Source organism: Microcebus murinus, chromosome 8 (genome assembly GCF_040939455.1).
Source record: "Microcebus murinus isolate Inina chromosome 8, M.murinus_Inina_mat1.0, whole genome shotgun sequence".
NCBI classification, from domain to species: domain Eukaryota; kingdom Metazoa; phylum Chordata; class Mammalia; order Primates; family Cheirogaleidae; genus Microcebus; species Microcebus murinus.
In genome coordinates this window covers 98,143,624-98,171,462 of record NC_134111.1, presented here as the reverse complement: position 1 = coordinate 98,171,462, position 27,839 = coordinate 98,143,624, and the positions used below count along the sequence as shown (strand labels likewise).

Here is a 27,839-nt window from a genome sequence, read left to right as displayed (position 1 = left end):
TAAACGAAGGAGTTGGTAAAATGAGCTAAAAAAAGGCATCCAAAAGGATGGCATCCTTTTTCTCTGAATACGGTGGTGTTCTAATTGGCTATTCCAGTTTGGGCAGCATTATTTTATGGAGATTTACTTTGAGTATTTCTGAACATTAATAATTTATAAATGGATTTAATAAAATAGAGCTCCACTATGGGAGGCCCCATATTGTCACTTCATGGTACCATCTGGTTGTTTATTTCTTGTGCTAAGCCAGGGTTGGAAAACTGTAGCCTATGGGCTGAATATGGTTCATGGCTTGTTTTTATAAGTAAATTTTGATTGGGGCGTAGCCATACTCATTTGTTTGCATATTGTCTATACCTGCTTTTGTGGCACACAGTATTGCTTACAAAAGCTGAAAATATTTATTATTCTTTACAGAAAATGTGTTAAGTCCCCTGTTCAAATAGGCAAATGACATTCATGTTTTTTTTGTTTTATTTTTTTTGAGTCAGGGTCTCACTATGTTGTGTATGCTGGTCTTGAACTCCTCGGTTTAAGCTGTCTTCCTGCTTCAGCCTCTCCAGTAGTTGGGATTATAGGCCTATGCCACCATGCCCAGCTGATCAATATTTTATGATATTTTTTAAAAATTTATTTTAACCGGTCCTCCATGAGAGTATAAGTCACACTATAAAATAATTTTAGGAAAGATCTGTGTGTGGGAATTGTTGGATTTAAGCCAGTTTTGTGAGCCTTGGTTGTTGTTGTTTTTGTGGGGTTTTTTGTTTGCTTTTTTGCTTTTTGAGAGAGAGCATCTTGCTCTGTCTCCTGGGCTAAAGTGTGGTGGTGTCATCATAGCTCACTAAACCTCAAACTCCTGGGTTCAAGCAGTCGTCTTGCCTCAGCCTCCCCAGTAGCTGGGACTTATGCTACCATACCCTTTCTATTTTTAGCTGAGACAGCATCTCGCTCTTGTTCAGGCTGGTGTGGGACTACTGGCTTCAAGTGCTCCTTCCACCTCTGCCTCCCAAAGTGCTAGGATTATAGGCATGAGCCAGTTTTAGTATTTTGTGAAGTGATTGCATGCTGTTTACATTTTTGTGGTCTGAGATTGAGCTTACCTGCTGAATTCCTAAATTCATTGAAGGTGTTAGTAAGGGCATGAGAAATACCAGAGTATAATTTTTTTTTGAGACTTAAACGGATATGTAATAGTGTATTTTCTTAAGATTGACATTTGCATATTTAATTGTTTTGAACATTATTTTTCACAAAGTTGTTTGGCTTTGAATGGTTATAGTTTTCTTTCAACATGATTTTTAAAAAGCGTGTGATTTTTTTAAGAGACAAGGTCTCACTCTGTTGCTTGGGGTGCAGTGGCATGATCATAGCCCACTGCAGCTTTGAACTTCTGGGCTCAGGTGATCCTCCTGCCTCAGGCACTGAGTAGCTGAGACTACAGGTTCTCGCTGCCACACCCCAGCTAATTTTTCTTTTTCTCTTTTTAAAATTAAATTTAATTTTTTTGGTACAGTCTCACTCTGTTGCCCAGGCTGGAGTGCCATGGCATCAGTCTAGCTGACAGCAACCTCAAACTCTTGGGCTCAAGCAATCCTTCTGCTTCAGCCTCCTGAGTAGTTGGGACTACAGATGCATACCACCATGCCCAGCTAATTTTTTCTATTTTTAGTAGAGATGGCGTCTCACTCTTGCTCAGGCTGGTCTCAAACTCATGACCTCAAGCAGTCCTCCTGGTTCTGTCTCCTGGAAAGCTATGATTACAGGCGTGAGTCACTGCGCCCAGCCTTATTATTGAATTTCTTGGAAAAATGGAGGAAGAAAGAAAGATACTGAAAAGAGAAGCCATAGGTCCTCTATTGGAAGAGATAGAGTTATATGATATCTTAAGGAATTTATGGCATCCTTAAAGATTCTGTTAGAATTAACGTTGGGTAAAGTTTTAAGTGACTCATTGCTAAGTTTTTTTTAAGGTAGTTAGTGTTCAGAATTAAATGTTAGCCTTAAAAAAATTTTTTTTAACAAGTTAACATCTTTGATATTAATGCAACTTTAAAGTTCTCATTAGTTTACCCTCTTTTATGTGGAGGATGGATGTCAGCTGTGAATTACATCAATAGCATTTATTACATTACTATCTCACCGATGTATAACATCCGTTTTTCTGGATATGTTAATGGATGCTTTTTATTGCTTACTTAAAGGTTAAAATAATCTAACAACTGAAAACACAGTTTCTTCATGTCCTCAAACTTGCTTTTAGAGCAAAGCTGCCATAAGGATTTGATTTATTATAAATATGCAACCATATCAATGGTGGAATCTTTTGAATGTGTTTGGAACATTTTGTGATTAAATTGTTTAATTTTTTTGTGTACTTTCTGTTGACTAGTACTTTAAATTCCTAGCAAATATCACTATTAATATATTGATTTAATGTAAGTTTATTTACTGTTTAGTGCTTCTCATGATTTTCTGTGTAAAATCAGTTTTAGAATTGGTTCATCTGCCTCTGCATTTGCTGTGCTTACCTGAATTTTAATATACAAATTGGAAATCAGTATGTGGGACTCACAAATTACCTTTTCTATACATTTTTTTTAAGCCATTGTAGTCACATGGTCTATTAAAAGTAGTGTTTCAGTCTTAAGTCTGGATTTGCCTTTTATAAAAATGTAGCATATTTGAATGTAGTAAAATTGCTGAAAAATTTACTATTGCTTAAGCAACCATAATAATGCTGTACAATTATGACAACTGGTAATAATAAGAAACCTTAAGTCCTGCATTATTGAGGAAGTTGGTTCTGAGAGGTAAATTTCTTTAGCCAGATTATTTGATAGAATAATAATCGTATTTTATAAATATTTGGAAAAAGGGCAGGGTCAATAATGAAGAATTGGGAGGCTTTTTTTTTAAGTGTAAAAATATTTCACTTTCAATCTTGTGTTTGCATCTCAGTTTCCTGATAGATTTCTGTTTTGATTTTCTGCTGACAGGTCACATTTAGGGCAGGCAAAACATAAGGGATATAGCCCTCCTGAGAGTAGAAAATCTAATTCTAAGGCACCCAAAGTGCAGTCTAATACTACTTCTGAACTGTCAAGGGGACACCTTTCTAAAAGGTAAATCTTCACATTGCTTATACATTTTCAAGGCAGAATTATATGCATTCAAATCATTGCATAGTGTTAAAATTTAATCAGTTTATTCCAAAATGTTATGATACGTGTTTTCATTCTTCTCTGAAGGTAACTTTTAGGATTAAAAGTTTATCACCTTTGCAGAGATTGTTATTGTAAGAAATTTTTTCCTTGTTTAGAGAGATGTGAGGTTCCTCTTTTGCTTAATTAAGAAACCTTTCCAGGCATCTAAAATGCCATCTTACCATTTCCTTTAATTTTTATTTTCAAAGCCAAAGTTCAAACCAGTGATTCTTAAGATCTAATTTGTTAGGAGTCTCTGGAAAGGAATATTAACTTTGAATATTTGCTAGTACTACAACATAACAATGTCTAACCTTCAGTTTGAAAGCACATATGTTAATGCTTATTTCTTCTAAGCCTTGACAAAGCAGTTGTATTTGTGAATAGAGCATCAACATTCTAATTTCCACTGCTTCTGAACCATAAAGCTTTCTTTTTAATCTTAATTTTTTTTTTTTTTTCTTTTGAGACAGAGTCTCGCTTTGTTGCCTAGGCTAGAGTGAGTGCCATGGCGTTATCCTAGCTCACAGCAACCTCAAACTCCTGGGCTCAAGGAATCCTTCTGCCTCAGCCTCCCAAGTGACTGGGACTACAGGCATGTGCCACCATGCCTGGCTAATTTTTTCTATATATATTAGTTGGCCAATTAATTTCTCTCTATTTATAGTAGAGACGGGGTCTCGCTCTTGCTCATGCTGGTTTTGAACTCCTGACCCCAAGCAATCCGCCCGCTTCAGCCTCCCAGAGAGCTAGGATTACAGGCATGAAAATCTTAATTCTTATTTTGTGGTTAGGAGTGTTAGTGTCAGTAATCTTTGGGTAAAGAATACCCTTATTTTCTAATCAAATATTTTACTATTCCAAAGTCACACCTGCTTTTTCCTCCTCTAAATTTGAACCATTTGAAAACCTATATTTATTAAATACTGGACTTATTTGGAAAATGTTTGTGCATTTTTTAAAGCACTTATTTCCAGGGATTTAAGGAGTTAGTAAAATAAATATTATATATGACAGGTTTAATGATGACAGGCTATTAACTCTTGTCTTATCTAACCTCTTAGAAGCTGCAGTTCATCATCTGCTGTCATAGTTCCACAACCAGAGGATCCAGACAGAGCCAATACTTCAGAAAGACAAAAAACGGGGCAGGTGCCTAAGAAAGACAATTCTCGAGGAGTGAAGCGCAGTGCTAGTCCAGACTACAACAGGACCAATTCTCCTAGCTCTGCAAAAAAACCAAAAGCACTTCAGCATACTGAATCTCCCTCAGAAACGAATAAGCCACATAGTAAGTCAAAGAAGAGACATTTAGACCAGGAGCAACAACTGAAATCTACACAATCACCATCAACAAGCAAAGCTCATACCAGGAAGAGTGGGGCCACTGGTAGTTCACGGAGTCAAAAAAGAAAGAGGACAGAGAGTTCCTGTGTAAAGAGTGGTTCTGGGTCTGAATCAACTGGTGCCGAAGAGAGATCTGCAAAACCCACCAAGCTGGCTTCAAAATCGGCCGCCTCAGCCAAAGCTGGGTGTAGCACCATCACTGATTCTTCTTCTGCTGCCTCTACTTCCTCCTCGTCATCTGCTGTAGGCTCGGCCTCCTCCACTGTACCTCCAGGTGCCAGGGTGAAACAAGGAAAAGACCAGAACAAGGCCAGGCGTTCCCGTTCAGCCTCGAGTCCCAGTCCCAGAAGAAGTAGCAGGGAAAAGGAACAGAGTAAAACTGGTGGCTCTTCAAAATTTGATTGGGCTGCTCGTTTCAGCCCTAAAGTTAGCCTTCCTAAAACAAAACTGTCTCTTCCAGGGTCTTCTAAGTCAGAGACATCAAAACCTGGACCTTCTGGATTACAGGCCAAATTAGCAAGTAAGTTTATAGAAAGATCTTCTTCTTTACAGAAAATTTCTCTTGGTTTGTCAAAAGTGATTATGCTTTCAAGGTAGGTTTTTGGGTTTCTTTTGTTGTTTTTTTGTGTGTGTGTGTGCTTCTTGTTTTTGTTTTGTTTTTTCAGTCTGAGTCAAGTCTTAGATTTATTACTGTCCCTGTAATTATATACATGATAGTATGTAATAACTGATAATACATTTAGTTTTATGGAGACAGATAAGGAATGCTGCCTTCCTATTATTACTAAACCATTGCAGTTTAGTGTATCTTTCTTGGTCTTTGTAGCATCTGTTACTTCAGTTATACAGTGGAATAGGAAGAGCTAATGTTTGAGAATAATACATTCAACCAAAGAAAGAAAAACTAGTTGGAGGAAGAAATAGCGTTATGTATATTCTTTCATGAGCCAGCTTTGGAGATCTCCAGGCACTTTCCCTCTCTCCTTTTCCCAGAAAACTTCTTCAGGAAGCCAGCTATTATCTCATTAGAACTGGTGATGACCTTCTTGAATTATGTGATTGCTGTAATGCTAAAATGTTTCTCTTTTCTTTCTATTTCGGGAAATCTATAAAGGACAAATAGATTCACAATATTTTTAAGCATTTAATTTTTATAATATTTCATCAGAAAGTTTTTTTTTTACTATCTTTTCCCACTTTGAGTCCTCATAGAAGATTCTGATTTCAAATCTACATTTTTTTTTTTTTTTTTGAGACAGAGTCTCACTTTGTTGTCCAGGCTAGAGTGAGTGCCGTGGCGTCAGCCTAGCTCACAGCAACCTCAAACTCCTGGGCTTGAGTGATCCTTCTGCCTCAGCCTCCCGAGTAGCTGGGACTACAGGCATGCGCCACCATGCCCGGCTAATTTTATATATATATATCAGTTGGCCAATTAATTTCTTTCTATTTATAGTAGAGACGGGGTCTCGCTCTTGCTCAGGCTGGTTTTGAACTCCTGACCTTGAGCAATCCGCCCGCCTCGGCCTCCCAAGAGCTAGGATTACAGGCGTGAGCCACAGCGCCCGGCCATCAGATCTACATTTTGATAGAGTTAGAACCCTTTTCTTGGTTATTGGGAAGATTTTATATAGTGTCTACTAGTATTCTTGTGAAGGTTTAGCTAATATTGAATCAGCCTAACCTAATACTGAGTCAGAGCTGTTAGTTTAGTTTAACCATACAATCTATAACTACTTTTGGTTGATTCAATATTACCTAAACTTTGACAAGAATATTCGTAGGCACTATACAAAATCTGAAGTAAAGCCTGCATTATAGGGTTATTGTAAAGGTAACATCTTTAATCAAAGGCACATATAATGGATTAAGATTAGCTAGATTGATAACGTGAACTCAAAGGAAATAAAAGGCCAGATTAAGGAAGGACAGCCAACTGTGTTTTTACCCTCCCAAGGTTTTATTGACAATGGATTTATGTCGGCTTTTATACTTCTCTCCTGTCTGCCTTTAAGTGAAGTAGAAGCATGTATACATCTTTGTGTGTTTGTGTGTCATGCCATTGTAATTGTAGCTGTGTAATCTTCACAGCCAGTGGGCCAGGTTGAGTTTGTGGAAAGTTCCATGGGATTCACTCTTCCCTTTTTGCCTTCCAGTTTACCTCACTTGAGGAACCCATTTTGTTCAGGTCCTATTTCGAGGAGGGTTCTAGGGCCAGGTAATAGCAGATCGTACTTGAGTGTCATGGCCTCGACTCTTCTCAGGGATCAGCTTCCTTTTTCTATAGGGTCTATTAACATGATTTTATTGATTTATGATTTATTTATTCATTCATTTATTATTTATTTAAAACTCAACCCTATCCGTGGCTAATGAGAGGGGCTTTCCTTGGTTGTGTAGGAGCTCTCGCTCTGGAAATGCTGAAAAGTTCTGGCTATATTACTGTGCCATGATAAAACCAGTCCAGATAATTCTTTTAAAACCGTTCTAAACATGGTCACAAACTGATTTAGTATTTTAAAGCCCACTTCACAATTGTCTTCACTTTGACAAAGTCTGTGTTCTATTATCACTATAAAGTTGCTTTTTCATTTTCACTGCCACTGTTCTAGTCTAATCTCCAATTGTAGCCTAAGCTGTTGAAAGAAGGGAACCAGCATTTTTTTATTATCAAAAAGTACTGGGTATTTTGCATATGTACTCACATTTACTTTTCAAAATAATGGTTCTTTAGGATAGTTATTAGGGAAATTTATTCCATGGAAGTGAAATAATTTATCTGAGTAACATATTTCATAAGTGGCAGAGTTAGGATTTGAAGATAGAGGTATGTGCAACTTTGAAGATTTTGCTTTTTTCACTGTGCTTATTTTTTACCCGTGGTCCTGTGTTTTATTTTGTAACATAATTGAGTCCTTTGAAGATATTAAGACCCCAGAGAAAATGAAATTTTATTAGATCCTTCTTTGCTGGTATTGATTAATCTTTAGGGATGAATACCTTGTGAACCCAAGGATTCATATCACACCATTGACTATATATTTGTCTTCGTGTAAGTGAAAAACATTTCAAAACAAAATAATAGCAAATATTTACTGTGCTTATAAGTACCTGGTAGTTATTAAATGCTTTATATGAATCATCTTACTTGTTCCCCATCAGCCCTATGTGGCAAGCATTATTATTCCTAGTGAGGAAACTCGGGGTTATTGGTAAAGTCACCTGTCTAAGGTCATAGAACTAAGAAATGATAGATATAGCCAAGAGTCAGACCTGGGCCATGTGATCTCAGAAATTGGTTTCTAGAACAGAATGCATAGGAGTGAGCAGATTGAGTGAGCTAAATCTGGGAAGGCTTCTTGAAGCTAAACATGGGGGGTGCATTTTAGACATGATTAAATGTGTCACTTCAGGGCGGGTGTGGTGGCTCATGCCTGTAATCCTAGCACTCTGGGAGGCTGAGGTGGGCAGATTGCTGAAGGTCACGAGTTCAAAACCAGCCTGAGCAAGACCCCGTCTCTACTAAAAATAGAAAGAAATTAACTGACCAACTAAAAATATATATACAAAAATATTAGCCGGGCATGGTGGCACATCCCTGTAGTCCCAGCTGCTCGGGAGGCTGAAGCAGTAGGATCGCTTGAGCCCAGGAGTTTGAGGTTGCTGTGAGCTAGGCTGATGCCACGGCACTCACTCTAGCCTGGGCAACAAATGAGACACTGTATGTATAAATAAATAAATAGTCACTTCAGTAAGAAACAATAGAATTGGCAGGTAATTTTACTTAAGGATATATGGGCAAAATGAGGTATTTTATGATAATCTCTTGGAGTTTCAAGTAGTGGTATTTTGAGGATAGAATCTTTAATATCAGAGCCCCAAATCCTGGATTTGAACCCTACTTCTGCCATTTTATTAGCTGGTGATTGTGAGCAAGTTTGTAACTTTTTTGTTGTAAAGTGGGCATAATAGTTATTTGAGGAATAAATGAATATGTGAGTAGACTTAGCATAGTGTTTGATACATAGCATGCATCACACAATTTAGGGTGCACAACTGAAGTTGAGTAACTTAAGGCAGAAAACATTAATATATAAAAGCAGCATTTACAGAATGAAGTGATCAGTAAATAAATCCTGGGCATGTATCACTTTACGATTTGGAAGACTCAGATTTAAAGTTCTGTTACCTTCTGATAGTTTTGTGGGGTTGGGCAAATTCAGCTATAGCTATGATACTAGCCTAATTCCTGATCTTATTTGCAAAATAATACTCCTTTTTGTGAAGCATAAATGAAAGAATAGATGTGAAAACAACTTTGAAAAATTAAAGTGCTTTAATTTTGCACCAACATATAATGATGTATTAAGAATTGTGTTCTTCATATATTTGAAAGGCTTTTGTATATATCAGGGTTTTTGGTTTTGGGCATTAATCCAAAGGGCAGAATTAGATTCAATGGGTAGAAATTGACGGGTGGGTTTCTGATAGTAGAAATCTGGTGGAAAAAGCCTATAAATGATCTAAAATGGAGTATGATACTACATTTCAAATTGGGTACTGTTTTCCCCCTGGTGTCCTTTTTTGTCGTCTACCTTTTAAGAATCAGTGAACTTGTTAATTCAAATGTGTTATGTTTCCTCTGGTAAAGGCTGATTCCTCCTGTTCAAATACTACTCAGGGAGATTCAAGATGTGCATTATTAGCATATTGAAATCCGCGAGAACTCTTAAAGTAACTTCTCCTTAATCCAGTATCTTGTAGACTTATTTGACCTTCGAAGACAGCAGTGGTCTATGGAATATACTTTGGGAAATGCTATAATATTTTTAGCAGGAAGACCTTTTCCAGTGTTCTGCTTCAAACTGTTGATAGGGGCTGATGAACAAGTTCCTGGTGAGAAACTGGGGCTGGCAGGAGAGCTAGCCAAATAGCTACTTTAGTGCTAGGCTTCCTGAAGTTTTGTTGCTTGCCAGCTGCAATTCGTTAGAATAACTCTGGGACAAAGGTCACCATATATCACGTGGTAGAGGTCTCAAGAGTACCCCAGAAAGAATAGTGTTATGTGACAATTTTTAATGTGTATTAGGAAATTATTATAGCTGTCTTGGTGTTATTTAACCTAAGTAAATAGACATACTTGTAAATTTAAATAGGCATAAATGTAAAACCAGTATGATAATATGATATATGTGGTTTAAAAAATTTCTTTCTAATATTTTTATATCATACTTTTAATGATTTTGTAATTAGTTCAACTTCAAAATATATTTTGCTGATTTGCTTTTTTAAAGTGAGCTAATTTTTTAAAAATTTGTAATGATTTCAAAGTGTCTGAGTAGTAGAGGATGATGGCATGGGATTATAAGAAATAGTTGGTAATCAAAATTGAAGTAATTATACAACTTATTTATAGAAAAACTTAGAGGTATATATTTCAAGGCTGATGTTTCTATTTGTAGATCCACTCTACTCTCCATTAAAGTGCACATCGTGTGCATTTTATTAATAACATAGTCAGCAGTAATACCAGCTTATTTCATCTTGAGTTTCATACTCTTCTGGTGACTTGCATGCAGCCTTTGTCCATTATCAGAACTAGACAAGAATCACACAGATGCTGAATTCAAAGAAGGCAGTTCTGCCTAGATTAGGAAGACATAATGCTTTGCATCACTAGAGGGAGGAAATGAGAGTGAGTTGAGGAGAAAAGAATTTACAGTAGACTTTTGGTTTCACTTGCTTTCATTTTGTAGGATCATCCCTATTGAGCTGAAAAAAGTGGATTATCTTTGAGCCCCATGAGGTGTTGGGCGCAGGGAGTTTAAAAGGAAAAGTCTTGGGTATTAAGTGTTTTCCGTATTCTAAGGCAGCTGTCAAAATAATGCAGCAACTTAGAAAAGTTTAATAGTTCCATTATGCAACCACTGAGAAAAAGTACCAACAAAGACTCTAAGTATTTTTAAGGCTTTTAAAAAAATTCAGTAAGTGGCCAGGCGTGGTGGGTCACGCCTGTAATCCTAGCACTCTGGAAGGCCGAGGTGGGCGGATTGCTCGAGGTCAGGAGTTCGAAACCAGCCTGAGCGAGAGCGAGACCCCGTCTCTACTAAATATAGAAAGAAATTAAGTGGCCAACTAAAAAAAATATATATATAGAAAAAATTAGCTGGGCATGGTGGCGCATGCCTGTAGTCCCAGCTACTGGGGAGGCTGAGGCAGGAGGATTGCTTGAGCCCAGGAGTTTGAGGTTGCTGTGAGCTAGGCTGATGCCACGGCACTTACTCTAGCCTGGGCAACAAAGTGAGACTCTGTCTCAAAAAAAAAAAAAAAAAAAATTCAGTAAGTTAAAAGAGTTGCCAACGTAGGAAAAAAGAGAATATTTATTGGAAAAAAATATTGTTGGTCTCTTTGTTAGGAATGTCTTGCTTTGTGTTACATTGTGAATTTTAAATGACCATGTTACGTATTCTTGTATACTAGATCACAGTAAGAAATTAACTTAGCCAAGTTACATTTTATTGAATTTACATGATAGTAAGAATTGCTCTTTATATTCTTCCCTTTGTATTTTGTAATAGTTTTGACACTTCTAGGATGTTTGTTGAAACTATTGAGAAAAATACAAAAAAAGTACAAAGAATAAAAATACAAAATCACCTTTAATTTTATTCCCCAAGGGCTACTTCTTTTTTTTTTTTGGTGCATATCCTGCGAAAATTTTTTCATTATATTTATCAGCACTTGTGTGCAAAGTCAGAGACTTAAACAGTTATTTAAAAACAGCAATCCTGGCCGGGTGTGGTGGCTCACGCCTGTAATCCTAGCTCTCTGGGAGGCCGAGGCAGGCGGATTGCTCGAGGTCAGGAGTTCAAAACCAGCCTGAGCAAGAGCGAGACCTCGTCTCTACTATAAATAGAAAGAAATTAATTGGCCAACTAATATATACAAAAAATTAGCCGGGCATGGTGGCGAATGCCTGTAGTCCCAGCTACTCAGGAGGCTGAGGCAGGAGGATTCCTTGAGCCAGGAGTTTGAGGTTGCTGTGAGCTAGGCTGACGCCACGGCACTCACTCTAGCCTGGGCAACAAAGTGAGACTCTGTCTCCAAAAAAAAAAACCAGCAATCCTTCTATCAGTTACTTTTGCACTTTTCTGTAGCTGATTATTTTGATGTTTATTTCAGTCTCTAAATTATATACTTTCATATGTCCATTTGTTGAGTTTTTTTTTTTTTTTTTTGTAAGTTTGAGCTGTATGGCATTCCTCCTATGTAAGATGAGGGTTTTGCATTCTTACCTTATTCCACCCCATTCACCCATATATACTAACCATTTTTCCAGACATGGTCAGTACTCAGTATTTATATTACGTAAATGTTGTTTACACTGTGCCACATTTTTGTTTCTTACACATTGTTGTATTTCCTGAATTTAATGGGGTCTTTTGGTTACTGTTTTCCTTCTCTATGAACCCATCACTCAACTCCACACTCCTTACTAATTGTCACAGCTTTTTCTCAAGCTGTCTCTATGCATCTGTTTCATCTTCCTGAACAAATGAGGCCTCTAGATAGTTGCTCTTTTATGCCTGGTTGTGTACTGCTTTAAAGCCTTGGGATTTTCTTCAATTTTTTCAGTTTCCTTTTTCCAGATTCTATGCCATCTTTCTTGGTTTCTTGTTTTGGTGGAACATATATATAAAAAAAATAATACTTAGGAGATTTAAATTTTTTTTTTAGATTTTAAATATCTGAATGTATCATACTGCCCTGATATTTACTTGACACATGGGTGAATATAGAGTTCTGGGTTTGGAATTATTTTCTTTTAGAATTTTGAAGAATTTTATCTTTTAAATTTCACTACTAGAACCATTCTTATTCCTGATATGTTGTATCTGTAACCCTTTTTTATGGAAGCATGCAGATTTTTACCTGTAATTTAGAAATGTTGCAATATTGCCCATTGCTGTCGATTTATTTTCATTACTTGTCAGGGTGACCAGCTGTCTTGGTGTCTCTGAGTCTGAGGCATTCCCTAAGACTGAAAATTTTCAGCTCCAAAAAACCAGGATAGTCCCAGGCAAACTAGGATAGTTGGTCACCCACTTGTTTCATTTCTCTTTCTAGATTTTCTATTATTTGAGGCGATTGTCCTCTTAGATGGTCTTGATCTTATCTCTTTGCCCTTGCTTTGCTTTGCTTTAAAACTTCATTTTCCAACTCTTCTCTTGCTTTTGCTTTTTTTTTTTTAATGTTTGCTATCGTGTTTTATTGTCAAAAGATTGTTTTGTTTTCATATCCGTTTTTATAGAATCCTATATTTGATTTATGGAGAATTTCTTTTTTGAGGACATAAACAGTTTTATTTGGTTGCCTAGTCTTTTTTTTTTTTTTTTTTTTTGAGACAGAGTCTCACTTTGTTGCCCAGGCTAGAGTGAGTGCCGTGGCAACAGTCTCTTTTAAATAGGTTTTTTGGGAGGATGTGGTGGGATTGGGTTGGCTTTGTTTTTGATACTAGGAACATTCCTTATAGGTAATTCTGGTTGTCTCCTCATAGTCCAGTGTATGAGGAGACCAAAAATCTAATTTGTAAGCTTTGAGTATATAAGTGACATTGGACTGAGATTCACTGTCTGGTTATCTGGTTGGGCTGTTTCTTCGCTAAACTTTTTTCATCATTATTTTTAGGACTTTTTTCTTCAGCTGATAGAATTCCACAGGGAAGATTCTTTTAAACTCCTGCCTTGAAGCAAAGGCCTCAATGCCAGAGTTCTGGGGGCAGAGCGGGAGAATAGGCCTGGGAAGGAGGCATTGTATGTGTCATCCAATACATCTGTTTGTATTTGATCTCCCTCTCATTTTTGGTGTACTGCACCTATTTATACTATGTACTTTAATTGGAGAATTTCTATATTTTGTGCTTTCTGAAGAAGAAAGGTCCTTTTGCTGGGCAGGAGAGGAATAGTTGCCCAGCTGTGCAAGAGGGGGAGGAGATCTGGGAATCTGCTTCATAAACAGCCTAATAACCAATCCTCCATTTTAACCCCAACATTATCCCAAAGGTAACTGGTACCCACCAGTTCCTGAGCCTTTTTGGGTTTTGTAGTGTTAGTCTAATTGGTACTTGTCTCAGGTTTGTTCTTAGAGCTTTCTGGAGTTTCCGGTGCATTTAGCCCTGGTATCTCTGCTTTCCATGTTCTAAAATTGTATTGTCATTGTACTGTCTTCCATTTTTTCCATCTCTATGGATTTATGTCTCAGATTCTGTTACTGCTATTTTAGTGGCATTTCATGAGGCGACAGAAGTGAATGCATGTGTATTCAGTCTTCTGTCTATACCCAGAGGGCAGATACATTTCTGTGCATGTGCGCATACTCTTTTAAAAGTAGATCTCACTATACATGACAAGAGGCATTGCTTTTTGAGTGTCTGTTGTGTACCAGGCTCTAAAATAGACATTTGACATACATCAGATTTCATCCTTACAATGACAGAATGAGACTGTATCCATGTTTTAGATGTGAAGGAACTAAAGTGCTCCCTCTGCCTAAATACTTATTAACAGACTTCTTCCTCTCAGAAAATTGTAAATTATATCATTTTTAATGGCTGCCTATGAATATGCCCTTATTTAGCCCATTCCCTACTAATGTGTATTTAAATTGTTCTTGTAAATTTTAAATATAGCTTTGTAATTTACATTACTATTTGCTTGTTAGGTCACTGGTTATGTTCCTTTTAAATATTGATATATATATTGAAATTTCCCATAGACATATTTGAATTTATCATTCTTACCAGTTATATAAAAGTACTGGTTTGGTCACATCCTCATCAACTACTAACTATTCTTGCAGTTTTTACTGTCATACTCTTCATTTAACCATTCCTTATTACTGGGCATTTATCTCCTAGTTTTTCCTTATCGTAAATAATTCTTAAATGAATATCTTTGCATGTTTCCAGTGTTCTTAATCCATACCACTAAATCAATGCATGAAATGGCTGTGCATTGATTAGGAGATAAAAATTTAGTTTAGAAATTTGCATTTGTGATTTAGCTTATTATCTATCATCTATGAAACTTGAATTTTATTATTAGAGTGATTTTAAAATAGAAATGTGTGGTCCTTTTTTATATCCTTATAGATTACTTTTGTTTGTTTTTATTGGAGACTAGGTTTTGCTCTGTTACCTTGGTTGGAGTGCAGTGGCATGATCCTGGGCTCGGGTAATCTTCCTCCCTCAGCTTTCTGAGGAGCTAGGATTGTAGATGTACATCACCATGCTTGGCTAATTTTTTCAGTTTTTTAGAAACAGGGTCTCACTGTGTTCCTCAGGCTGGTATTGGAATTCCTGGCCTCAGCTGTTCCTCCTCCTGCCTTGGCTTCCCAAAGTGCTAGGATTACAAGTATGAGCCACCATGCTAGCCCCTTTGCATTTTTTTAATTTATTATGCCAAAGTAACTATTAATAAAGATATGCAGGCATACCTCAAGTATTGGTGGTTTGGTTCCAGACCACAGCAATAAAATTCATATCTCAGTAAAGCAAGTCAGGCTGGGCATAGTGAGTGACTCACACCTGTAATCTCAGCACTTTGGGAGGAGGCTGGAGGATTGCTTGAGTTTGGGAGTTCAAGACGAGCTTGGGCAGCATACTGAGATCCTGGCTCTCTTTTAAAAAGAAGGGAAAAAAAGTCAAATGAATATTTTGATTTCCCAGTGCATATAAAAATTGTGTTTACACTGCACTGTAGCCTGTTAAGTGTGCAATAGCTTATGTCTAAAAAGACAATTATATACCTTAATTAAAAATTACTTTATTGTTAAAAAATACTAACAGTTATCGGAGCCTTAAGTCATAATCCTTTTGCTAGTTGAGGGTCTTACGTTAATGTTGATGGTTCCTGACTGATAAGGTTGGTGGTTTCTGAAGGTTAGGGTGGCTATAGCAGTTTTTTAAAATAAGGTAACAATGAATTTTGTTGCATTGATTGACTCTTCCTTTCAGGAAAGATTTCTCTGTTGCATGTCATACTGTTTGATAGCATTTTTATGTTAGGAGTCAATCTTCTCAAACTTTACTGCTGCTTTATCATCTAAGTTTATGTACTATTCTAAATTCTTTGTTGTCATTTCAATGATATTCACAGCATCTTCACCAGGAGTAGATTCCATCTCAGGAAACCATTTTCATCCTGGACAACATAGTGAGAGACACTTTAACTACAAAAAAATAAAATAAAAAATTGTGGGGCATGGTAGCACACACCTGTACTCTCAGCTACTTGGGAGGCTGAGGTGGGAGGATTGAGTCCAGGAGGTTGAGATTACAGTAGTTACAGTGAAGTGTGATTGAGCCACTACCCTCCAGCCAGCCTGGTCAACAAAGCAAGAGTTTGTCTCTTTTTAACAAAAGAAAAAATGAACCAAAAAACCCATTTTCTTTTTTCATCTGTAAGAAGCAGCTCTTCATCTGTTCAAGTTTGATCATGAGATTGCAGCAATTTGGTCACATTTTCGGCCTCCATTTCTAATTCTAGTTCTCTGTTTCCACCGTATCTGTAGTTACTTCTTCCACTGATCATCTTGAACCTCTCAAAGTCAAAGTCATCCACGAGGGTAGGAACCCACCTCTTTGACACACTTGTTGATATTTTGACCTCCTCCCATGAGTCACCAATGTTCTCAATGACATTTAGAATGATGAGTCCTTTCCAGAAGGTTTTCAATTGACTTTGTGTAGATCCATTCAAGGAAATCGCTATCTATGGCAGCTATGGCCTTAAAAAATGTATTTCTTAAATCATAAGAGTGAAAGTCAAAATTAGTCTTTGGTTCATGGGCTGCAAAACAGATGTTGTGTTAGCAGGGATAGAAACATTAATCTCCTTATACATGTCCCATCAGAGCTCTTGGGTGACCACAAGTATATTGTCCATGAGCAGAGATATTTTGATAGGAGTCTTTTTTTCTGAGCAGTAGGTCTCAACAGTGAACTTAAAATATTCAGTAAACCATGCTGTAAACAGATGTGCTGTCATTCCCTTTCCTATGTCTGCAACTTAATGTGGTCCTCTTAAAGTTTAACACCAAAAATAGATAAGCAGATTGTTACACATCTACGCACAAGAATACCACTCAGCAATAAAAAGGAATGGAGTACTAATATGTGTAACAAAATGAATTTATTTCCAAAACATATGATTCTCTTTATATGAAATTCTAAAATAGGCAAAAATGCAACAGAAAGTAGATCAGTGGTTCAGGACCTTAAGTTAGGGAGAGGGGATTAACTGCAAGAGACCTGGAGGACCTTTTTATATTTTTAGACTGATAGAAATGTTCTGTGTCTTGATTGTTATTCTGGTTACATGAGTGAATATATTTTGTCAAACTCATTGACCCATACACTTCAAATAAGTACATTTTATCACATGTAAATTATAGTTCACTAGAGTTTAAAAGACAGTTAAACACCGGAGTCTATTTTAGAGCATGAATAGTAAAAACGTAACGTTTGGTTACAAAAGCATACTATGATCTTAAATCAGCAGTATAGCAGTAGCGCACAATACTTTAATTTGAATATTTTATTTTGAATGTCACTAAATAGATGTGAAATCTGTACTGATATCCATTACTGTATAACGTATGTATAGAAGTATTTTAGTATTACATGAACTAAGAACTAAGTAATATTAGTGACAGTAATACAAGGGCACTTTGTTGTAAGTGAAACATGGCTTTTTGTTTTCTTATGGAGAGTGTTTTAATGTAATCTGCACTTGGTTTTTTTTTTTCTCTTTCTAAACTGTACATTTTTTAGTCTACTTTGACTTAGCCACACAATACACATAAACAAGTGTGATTTAATATTTCCTGAAAATTTAAAAATTATTTCTTAATTTTTTAAGTATTACAGAATGGTGATACTAATTAGCTATAACATATTAACATATTAAGCTGGCTCCATTGATCTGTCTTCATACCATTTCTGTCTCTCAGGTCACCAGCGAATATACCCAGGCAAAGATAAGATAGTATAGCATATCAGGCGTATGTATGATCATATCAAGTAATTCTGACTATATGCTATGTAGAAAATAAACCTAAAAGTGAAATTGTAATGTAAGAAAATGTTAAGCCAATTTTCTTTCCCGAATTAATGTTTCATCCTTTGATTCTTTTATGTCAGTTTCAAGTGTCAAGATAATTTCATAAAAATTTTTTTGAAAAAAGTCCCTAAAGGTGTGATTTAGATGTCTAAACGTTTATCTGAACACAAATTTTAAAGTCTCTACAGCTTCTCTTTTGTGTTCAAAGATTCTTGCTTTTGAGACAGAGTCTCACTCTGTTCCCCAGACTAGAGTGCCGTGGCGTCAGCCTAGCTCACAGCCACCTCAAATTCCTGGGCTCAAGCAATCCTGCCTCAGCCTCCCAGAGTGCTAGGATTACTGGCGTGAGCCACCATGCCTGGCCCAAAGATTCTTGAATAACTTGATTTTCACTTAGCAGCCTCCTTATGTATGCTGTAAAGACCATCTCACGTTGAATGAAGGTTTAAATTAAGAATCTAAATGATTAAGATGTCTTGAAACCTTTTTACCACTTCTATTCCATACTGTTTACTGGTGATTTTAACAAAAAGGAGTAAAGAATTTAACTTTTCCCTTTAAAGCAATGAAATAGCCCAAAATTAAAACTTCCTGGAAAAAAAAGCAAGTGACCAGGACCAGTTGTGTAGTTAATTATTCTCTGAAGGAGTTAACACAGTTCTCTAGTTCTTATGGAAATAAGATTGTTGACTTTGGAGATGTTTCACTATTGGAGGTCCTTGTTTAATATGTCATCATGTATGAGATAACATTATTGGGGTTGGGGGAGGGAAGATGGATGCTCTCATGGCTTTCTCATTTATAAAATAATAAACTTAATTCCTGTATCTTCTGACAGTCTGTTAACCCTGCCAGAGGCATTAGTTTGCTTCAAGAATAACATGTAAACTGTGCTTGATTGACGTTCCCCCCTAATTACATGGTATTCTATAAATCAGGCAATCCAATAAGCTTCGGTTCCAGTGTATGTTCCTTGCTGGTAAGTGGTATAACCCTATTTGTTCTCTCATAAGTTTATTGACAAACCTGATACACTAACTGAAATGGGGCAATGTCAGAACAGTGTAATACATTTAGTAAATTTAGTGAAATTTAGTAAATTCTTGAAATATATAGAATATACAAAAAATCACTTGGCTTTAGTTAGGGGAGAAGGGTAGTGGAGGAGAACACACATGAAATGTGAAAGAAGATGGTTTGGGAGAGGTGGGACTGTCACGCTTGGTATGGGATGGCTTGATCAAGGTTAGGCCTTGATCAAGGAAGACTGGTCCTGAAATGGAGTGCCAAATGCCATTCCCTTTTCCATTACGAATAGGCTGAGTGAAGTCAAGCTATGAAAGTAAACCTATCAAATGGCTGGAGAGGCCATGAAAAGTTTCTGTGGTCTTTTGAATAGGATGATGACCTGAAAGAATTTTGTAATTTTTAATTCGTGATAACTTCTCTTTATAAAATTTTACTTTTACATTTCCCACATATAGGTTTAAGAAAATCTACCAAGAAACGCAGTGAGTCCCCACCTGCTGAGCTCCCCAGTTTGAGGCGGAGCACACGCCAAAAGACCACGGGCTCCTGTGCTAGTACCAGGTAATAATTTGAGTTTTTTCGCTATGTGGTGAGTTCATTTATCTTCTGTTGCTTAGATATTTTCAACTTTCAGTCCTTAACTATGTAAGTTTTTATTTTAATTAGTGAAGTTAAAATAATTTTTTACTGTACTTGAGTATTTATTGTAACATAAGTTGTATTATCTTTGTGAATTCTTCCCCAGTATTTTACATGTTTTTACTAAGGTTTAATCATGCTATTTTTTGGTGCCATTTCTGTCTTCTCCTTTTTCCTCTCTTCCTACACTATTTTTACAGTTGTTGCCAGTAGTTTGTTGTTTTTAGAGTGTAGCCTGCAAAATAAATCTCCAATGAGCATGTTTATACATATTTGGGTTGTTTTTAAAAGACAGTTAAGGCCAGGCGCGGTGGCTCACTCCTATAATCCTAGCACTCTGGGAGGCCAAGACGGGTGAATCGCTCAAGGTCAGGAGTTCAAAACCAGCCTGAGCAAGAGTGAGACCCCGTCTCTACTAAAAAATAGAAAGAAATTAATTGGCCAACTAAAAATACATAGAAAAATTAGCTGGGCATGGTGGCGCATGCCTGTAGTACCAGCTACTTGGGAGGCTGAGGCAGAAGGATTGCTTGATGCCGCAGCACTGTAGCCCGGGCAACAGAGTGAGACTCTGTCTCAAAAAAAATAAAAAAAAATCTAAGGCCAAGTGTCATGGCTCACACCTGTAAAACTAGCATTCTGGGAGGCCTCCACAGACAGATCATTTGAGCTCAAGTTTGAGACCAGCCTGAGCAAGAGCGAGACCCCGTCTCTACCAAAAGTAGAAAAAAAAAAAAATTAGGCGGGCATGGTGGCATGTGCCTTGTAGTCCCAGCTACCTGGGAGGCTGAGGCAGGAGAATCACTTTAGCCCAGGAGTTTGAGGTTGGTGTGGGTTAGGCTGATGCCACTGCACTCTAGTCTGGGCAACAGAGTGAGACTCTTGTCTCAGAAAAAAAAAGAAAGTTAAATTTCCCAGTAGAGTGATGAATTACTCAAGAGATGCCTGTTTTAATGACTGTAATATTGCCTAATTAGTTTCCATAAGTGTTGGCACCAGTTATTTAGTTTAGTGGTTGAGGGTCAAAATGTACTTAATTTTTATTTTATGCTACATCTTCCCCTCAAGAAAAGATAGGTATTGCGTGTGTCCTCTCACATTTCCAAGTCCTGTTTTCTCCCAGTTGATGTGGATCTCATTTTCAAACATCAACTATTTTTGATATGATATAGTCCATTATTTTAACCCTAACTAATTGAGAATCTTATTGAAGGTAAAAATCTTTTCCCTGCAATTTCCTCTTAGATTTTTAGGGTTGGTCATTTGGTTAAGTGCCCTTGTCTGCTATTTATTCAGTAGCCAGATATGAGTTCTATCTCTTTTATATGTACAGGCATGCATAGCTTAATGAGGGGGACATGTTATGACAAACACGACGTTAGGCAGTTTGGCCATTATGTGAATATTATACAAAATAGGTATAATATTACACAAAACTTACACAAATAGGTAGTCTAGCCTACTACACTGCTAGACTAGATGGTATAGCCTATTGCTTCTAGGCTACAAACCTATATAGTATATTACTGTACTGAATACTGTAGGCATCTGTAACACAATGGCAAGTATTTGTGTATCTAAACATAACGTAATCATAAAAGGTACAGTAAGCTATAGTCTTATGGGGCCACTGCTATGTATACCATGGCCCTTCGTTTACAGAAAGATTATGCGGTTCACGACTGTGGTTTGTTCTCTCTACTAAATGCATCAAAAATGTGTGATGGGGGAATGATTTTAGTTTGCCTCTTCCCTGCTGTAACTCAGGTTAGTAGAAAGGTTTTAGCATTTTTTTTGTCATTGTATAAGATAATCTATTTTGATTGCTCTTGGTGGTGGTAAAATAGTAACATATGACTTGTTGCCTGGAAGTCGTAAGAAGTATACCCTTGCCACTTTAAGTCCCTACTTCTCCGCTTCCGTTTCGTTGGATTGTTTTAAATATCTGGAATTTGTATACCTGTTTGCTTTTGAGGTTTCTTAGCAAAACTTTTATGAGAATCTCTGAAAAAATTTCTTAGTTTTCCAGAGTTTTTGTCCTATTTTGGGACAAATTTTGAGTCTTATTCACTAAAGGTTTATAGTCTGAGATATAAACTGCATTCACTGTGTTGGAAAATTAATTTTAAGCTACATGTGAAGTCAGGTAAATAAGTGTTAATAATTGTCTTCCTGGCCTTTGTCTGCCACCTTGTTTCCTTCTACTCATGACCACTTAATTAGTGCATGTGAAGTTATTAATACTTGGGGTATATGTGATCATGCTGTGCACAAACCATCCAACCACCTGCCTGAAACACTCTATCACAGACCTTTTCTGAATTAGTTGAGATTCTGCTTAAAACTAGTGCCTGGCTTAACCTACTGAGGCTGTTTTTAGACTAACATTACTTTAGGGCAGCAGTAACCCTGTGTACCCAATGTGATCAGCCCAGTGTATTGGCACAAATTAGATGTTGAATGAATTTGAATCCTAGGAATTTGTAGATTGGTAAAATGGGTTGGAATGAGCTGCTTCCTTGTGAAGGAAGGATTAGCTAAGCAAATCCCTGTTTGGGGAGGCCTTTTCACTAGTTAGGAGAATAAACTCTCCTAGTGTTCTAGAGAGAAGTCAGCACCATTATTTACATGTCAGTTATACCTGCTCCTGTTTATTAGGTGGCATCTCATTTCATTGCAGTGTGCCTTTTTTCTAAAACATGTCTTTAGTAGTAGGTTTCTGCATTTCCTAAGGAAATTTGGGGAGCTTCTGTTTAAATACTAACAAATTGTGTTAAATTTGGGGAGTTTCTTTTGTTTCTATCCAATTTGCTTACTGATCTATCAAAAGAGAAAACCGTCATTGTTGATAAATTAATTTGCTCCACGAGAAATATGATCATTCTTTTTTCCATATACCTTATTCCTTGCCTCTGTACTAATAAATAAATAAGCGTCTTCTCAAAGGACATCTGTATTTATTTATAACATTAAATTAGTAATTTTTTATTGTCCATATTAGCATAATCATTTTTGGATGATTTAGGCAATATGGAACACCGGGGATGGGAATTTTCCCCCATTCTTTTCTCACCCTCTCCTCCTCCCATTGTCAGTGTTAGTCTGCAAGCCTGTGTATATTGATCCACTGTTTACCCTGCCAAGTGGTCCTCTATTTTAAAAGAATTGAATTTTCTCTGCAGGAGTCACTTTTCCATTTATTTGCAAGTGTTTAAAAATCATTTCTGTCTCTAAGGATGACAACATCTCTTAGTTACACAAAAGCTTGCATTGTAAAGGCACTATAACTTGGGAGAATTTTAAATATACAAAGTCTTGGTTGTTATGCATAATGATTTTTTGCAACAATTTTTATTTAAAAAGAAGAAACTGGCTTTGTGCTCCATGAATTTGAGCTTTGTGTTGTCTATACATTGCTCCTGGTTCACTGGTAATGCTGCCTATGATGACATTTTTCTGTTGTAGTCGTCGGGGCTCTGGCCTGGGCAAAAGAGGAGCAGCTGAAGCTCGTCGACAGGAGAAAATGGCAGACCCTGAAAGCAACCAGGAGACAGTAAATTCTTCAGCTGCAAGGACAGATGAAACTCCCCAAGGAGCTGCAGGTAGATTGACACTTAGCTCTAAAATACATTTCTGTCTTTTAGAGATTTATTTAGAGAGAAGGGAGGGGACAGAAATAAACTAGATGTTACTGTCAAATAAACTTTTGTTCTGTTTTGTTTTACTTTACAGATTTGGCATTTTGATTAGCTGGATTTATCATTGTTGTTTTTAAATTGTCCAATCCAAATTTGTACTAATTACGTTCAGCTGGCATTTAGTAGGGAATAAACTCCTCTCTATTTAAGCTTTTTCTGTATTTACTAGAACTTACATATGTCCATTGATTATTTGAAAGAATTTAAATTCATAATAAAGGATGTGCTTTAAATTGTAAGGATGTGCTTTAAATTGCCTCACACATACATAAATTTTAATTTAGAATTTTACAAGCCCCACAAAAATAATTTAGTTTGAAACTACGTACCTGTAAGAATAGTGTTTATATTTTTATGGACTTATTTTTATTCTTGATGTTTTGGAACAGCAAAAATTAAGGCTTTTTCCACTCTTGAGCTTTAAATATGTATCCATTACCAATGCCAAAACAAGGCTAATACTTCAGTTGTTAATTGTGGCTAATGAGTTTTTAAATGTGGTCTGCCATTGATATTTCTCACTGACATACTAACAACAGCTACAAAAATGTTCCAGTCTCTTAAATCAAGACGATAACACAGGTCTAGATTTAGGCATGTACTTACTTTTGAACAAAGTATTTCATGTACTGTTGTTTAATATTAGAATATGTGCTAGATTTCTTTAATGACTGTGATTTGATAATAGGTCATAGTTTGTCAGGAAGGTTTGGCTTACCCCATTACTGTTGTCTTCTCATCCTTTTCAGCTTCGCATTTTTTACCACTGCTCTTTTTCAGTTTTCTTTTTTTTTTTTTTTTCTTCTTCTTTTTCAGTTTTGTATGACAAATTACATGGTCTAGTTACAGCATCTCTTCTGGTGGGAGAGGAGTTTTTTTCCTATATCTTTTTCTTAGAATTGTTCACTGACGGGTTAATTGGTAGATTTGAGAAAAGTCCATTTTACGTGCACCTCATTGAAACTATTCATGACATAGCCTATCCTTCCCAGTATTGTACATTCCTTCCCAGTCTTTTAATGTTTATTTCAAGCCAGAATATGGAAGTGGAGCAATTCCTAAATGGATAACTGAAATGGAGCTGCTGAGTGTGTTACAGTAATTGTAATAGCTAACATTTTTAGAGTGTATGCTCTACTATAGACACAGTATTAAGCACTTTACATATATTCTCATTTAATATTTTAAAAACCTGCTGAGCTGTGAGTGCTATTATAGCCATTTTATAAATGATGAAAAACTGTGACCTGTATTGGTTATGTTTGCTTGGGGTTACAAGCTGGGATGTGTGACTTCTGAAATCCAGGTCATAGAAGTCAAGTGTACATTTCTAACAACTGTGTCATTCTGGTTCCCTGTGGTTACAAGAGTTTGTTTAATTCATGTATAATTGAAGGCCAGAATGAGGGGGTGGGGTACAAAGTTTTGTTCCTTGATCCATTTACCCAAGATCAGAGTGTCCAGAGATTAGCCTCAGTCTTCTTAAATACTTCATGTGTTTCATTGTCATTCATCGTTTTTTCTTTTGTTGAATTGGCAGATGAGTTGTTACATTGTCAGTCATATTTGAAATCACTGTGTGTGATAAGGTGTTTTCCAAATATGTCCCTTGAAACTGGTGATAAAAGGTCAAGTTCACTGCTATTAGAGGAGCACTGGCTTTATTATATTTTGGAGAATGGATCTCTTGTGAATTATGGGAGTTCCTCTGCTGTCTTACAAAAGAAGTTAATTACTTAGCAGCTTTACATTAAGGTCTTTAATATAATATAGTTTAGTTTCTCTGTGTATAAAAGTGGGAACTTAAAAATACAAACCTCTAGATTATAGAGTGTAGGTTCAAAGAGAGCACTTTTTAGCAAATATCCATTCTCAGAAAGTGCTTCTACAGTTTCTACCTTCATTATATTGAATTGATCCCTTTATTGTTCATTTACTTTTTCAGTGTTAATTTATTTTTAAAGACCTAATTCAATGTGATCATTGGAATAAATGTATTTTGTCATATGTAGATATTAAAGCCTTGCTCTATCTTGAGGCAAACTTGCTCTATCACCCTGACTTTGCCAGTGTTATTGACACTTAGAAAAGTTTATTGATGATGATGTCCTACTGGATTACTCTGTAGTATAATATAATGTGGAGCCTTAAATTCTCCTTAAGCCCAGCCACCTAGCTCTTCATATAAGAAATGCTAGCCTTTGAAGTTGAAAGTTGTGTTTGCCTGATTGTCCCAAGAGTCAGAGACCGACTCCTGTTGTTTTTAGCTTTGGACTTCATCAGAGCCCTTTGTAGTGTTGATGAACTCCTACACATATCAGAGATACTAAAATAAGGAATCAGGTGGTCCTCCTTATACTTGCAAAACAATAAAATGTTAAGGAAAAATAGGCTATATTCTGGCACCTACATTTTCATTGAGAACATTTGTAATTTCACAGTAAGTGATCAGGGTTAGGTGGTAAAGGAAAGATGGTCAAAGGAAAGTAACCCAGTTTTGTAAACTTTTGTTTAATTCCACTGCAAATTAAACTGCTACCATATTACCTGATTCTGGGGCTCATATTAATGTATAATTACCATTCTTCTGGCCTTACTACAAAGTTTTTGTGACACTCCAAAAAAATAAAGAATAATCATCTTCAGATTGTTTCTTGTACTTACGCATCTAGTAAACTGTTAGCATTTCCTGGCAAGTAAAATCTAACTCTGAGCTTTCTAATTTTTATTTATTTTTATTTTTTTCTCTTTTAACAAGTCTGTGCTTTTTTTCTGGAGCTTTCTAATATTTTAGCTTTGCTTTCTGGGTAAGAGGTTACATTAGTTAAAGTACAAAAACTTGGCATTCCATAATATAATTTTTGTGTTCTAACTTAAACAACATTTTCTCCGTTTTCACTTTATTGTAAGCTATCTTACATGGCATTATGAAGATATACTGAAACTTAACAGGAGAAATATCTAATTTAAAAAAGAAAAATTGACACTGCTGAAAATCTTGCATTGGATTTTGTCTGTTGATATTTAATAGTTATATTTTTGTATTTGACTATGGGTACAAATCTGGTACATGTGCCCAAGAAGCTTTGAAGCCTTGACTAAAGAACTTTGCAGTTGACTACCATTGATTTTTTTTTTTTTATTACATTTTATTATTTGCATTACTTTACAAAACAGCCACCTCTTTACTCTTAGTTAAATTAGCCTAGAGACTAGGTCAATTTGGGCCATCTAATTTTGGGAAACATATTTGAAAGGAACTACAATGAACAAACGCTTAACACTTGCCATCAAAGGGTTGGCAAAAAAATCCTTTTATTTACAGCTTTTAAAATAATTTCTGTCAAAACCAGCACCCCACTCCCATTAAAAATTAGGCAGTCTCTGTCCCTTCTTGTAATGGTTCTGTGGTTCCCTAAAGATCAGGACTGCTGTAATAGAACCTTGGCAGCTCTTTCAATTGTGTGCTTTTACTAGTTTTATGTCTTGCTTAATATCTTTGTGGTAGTGCAGTTTGAAATATTCATTACAAACGTTACTAGATTAATATGTTTAAGAAGTAGTATAGAAACCTTTAATAGTTTTAGATTTGTAGAACATATTAAAGTAAAATTGTATAGCTCCTCTGATAAATAAACTCAAAAACCAGCATTACTGTAACAAGTGAGGTTTTGGTGTTTGTTGATGTGTGAGCTCCAGAGTGTGCTTTAAAAAAACCACTTATTGGCCGGGTTCAGTGTCACGCCTGTAATCCTAGCACCCTAGGAGGCCGAGGTGGGAGGATCTCTTGAGGTCAGGAGTTCTAGACCAGCCTGAGCAAGAGTGAGACCCTGTCTCTACTAAAAAAAAAAAAATAGAAAAAGAATTAGCTGGGCAACTAAAAATAGAAAAAGAATTAGCTGGATGTGATAGCATGCTCCTATAGTCCCAGCTACTTGAGAGGCAGAAGCGGGAGGATCAGTTGAGCCCAGGAGTTTGAAATCGCTGTGAGCTAGGCTGATACCATGACACTCCAGCCCAGGCAGAGGAGCAAAACACTGTCTCGAAAGAAAGAAAACCAATTATTTTATTTGTTAAAACTTTGGGCCGGGCACAGTGGCTCACGCCTATAATCCTAGCACTCTCAGAGGCCGAGGTAGGCAGATTGCTCAAGGTCAGGAGTTCGAAACCAGCCTAAGCAAGAGCAAGACCCCATCTCTACTATAAATAGAAAGAAACTAATTGGCCAACTAATATATAGAGAAAAAATTAGCTGGGCATGGTGACACATGCATGTAGTCCCAGCTACTTGGGAGGCTGAGGCAGAAGGATTACTTGACCCCAGGAGTTTGAGGTTGCTGTGAGCTAGGCTTGGTGCCATTCACTCTAGCCTGGGCAACAGAGTGAGACTGTGTCTCAAAAAAAAAACAACAACAACAAAAAAAACCCAAACACTTTGTATTTGCTTTCCGCATAGATGGAAGTTTAAGAGCCATTTTAACAAAACCCAGTCATAATTATACCAATCAACAGTATTTGTTAACAGGGTTTCTGTATAATGGGAAGAAACAGCTGAATTAAAATTAAAAATTACTGTTGAAGAATATGTTTGAGTTGTATGGTTCTTAAGGATCCACTCTGTGAAGTCAGACTGCTTGGTTTCAAATCTCTGATCCATCATTAGCTGTGTGACTTTGGGCAAGTATAGTCAAAGTGACAAAGCCTCTGTTTCCTCAGGTGCATGATGAAACTCATAATACATCTTTGTACAGTTATAAAGAAACATATAGACAATGTCTGCATATAGTAAGCATTTAATAAATGCT

The 27,839-nt window shown here is 36.5% G+C and overlaps 1 protein-coding gene across 24 annotated transcripts in view; it reads left to right on the top strand.

Moving 5' to 3' along the window:
• Nucleotides 1–27,839, top strand: part of TRIP12 (thyroid hormone receptor interactor 12) — a 144,233-nt gene that overhangs the window by 48,811 nt on the left and 67,583 nt on the right. For 15 of the 24 annotated variants that reach the window (XM_076006012.1, XM_076006010.1, XM_020288152.2 and 12 more), the window contains exons 3-6: nucleotides 2,997–3,122; nucleotides 4,268–5,070; nucleotides 19,153–19,258; nucleotides 22,802–22,938. In XM_076006012.1, coding sequence (XP_075862127.1) covers nucleotides 2,997–3,122; nucleotides 4,268–5,070; nucleotides 19,153–19,258; nucleotides 22,802–22,938 — 1,172 coding nt within the window. The remainder of the gene's footprint in view (nucleotides 1–2,996; nucleotides 3,123–4,267; nucleotides 5,071–19,152; nucleotides 19,259–22,801; nucleotides 22,939–27,839) is intronic. The other 9 variants (XM_020288163.2, XM_020288164.2, XM_020288161.2 and 6 more) reach the window with 2 other exon arrangements.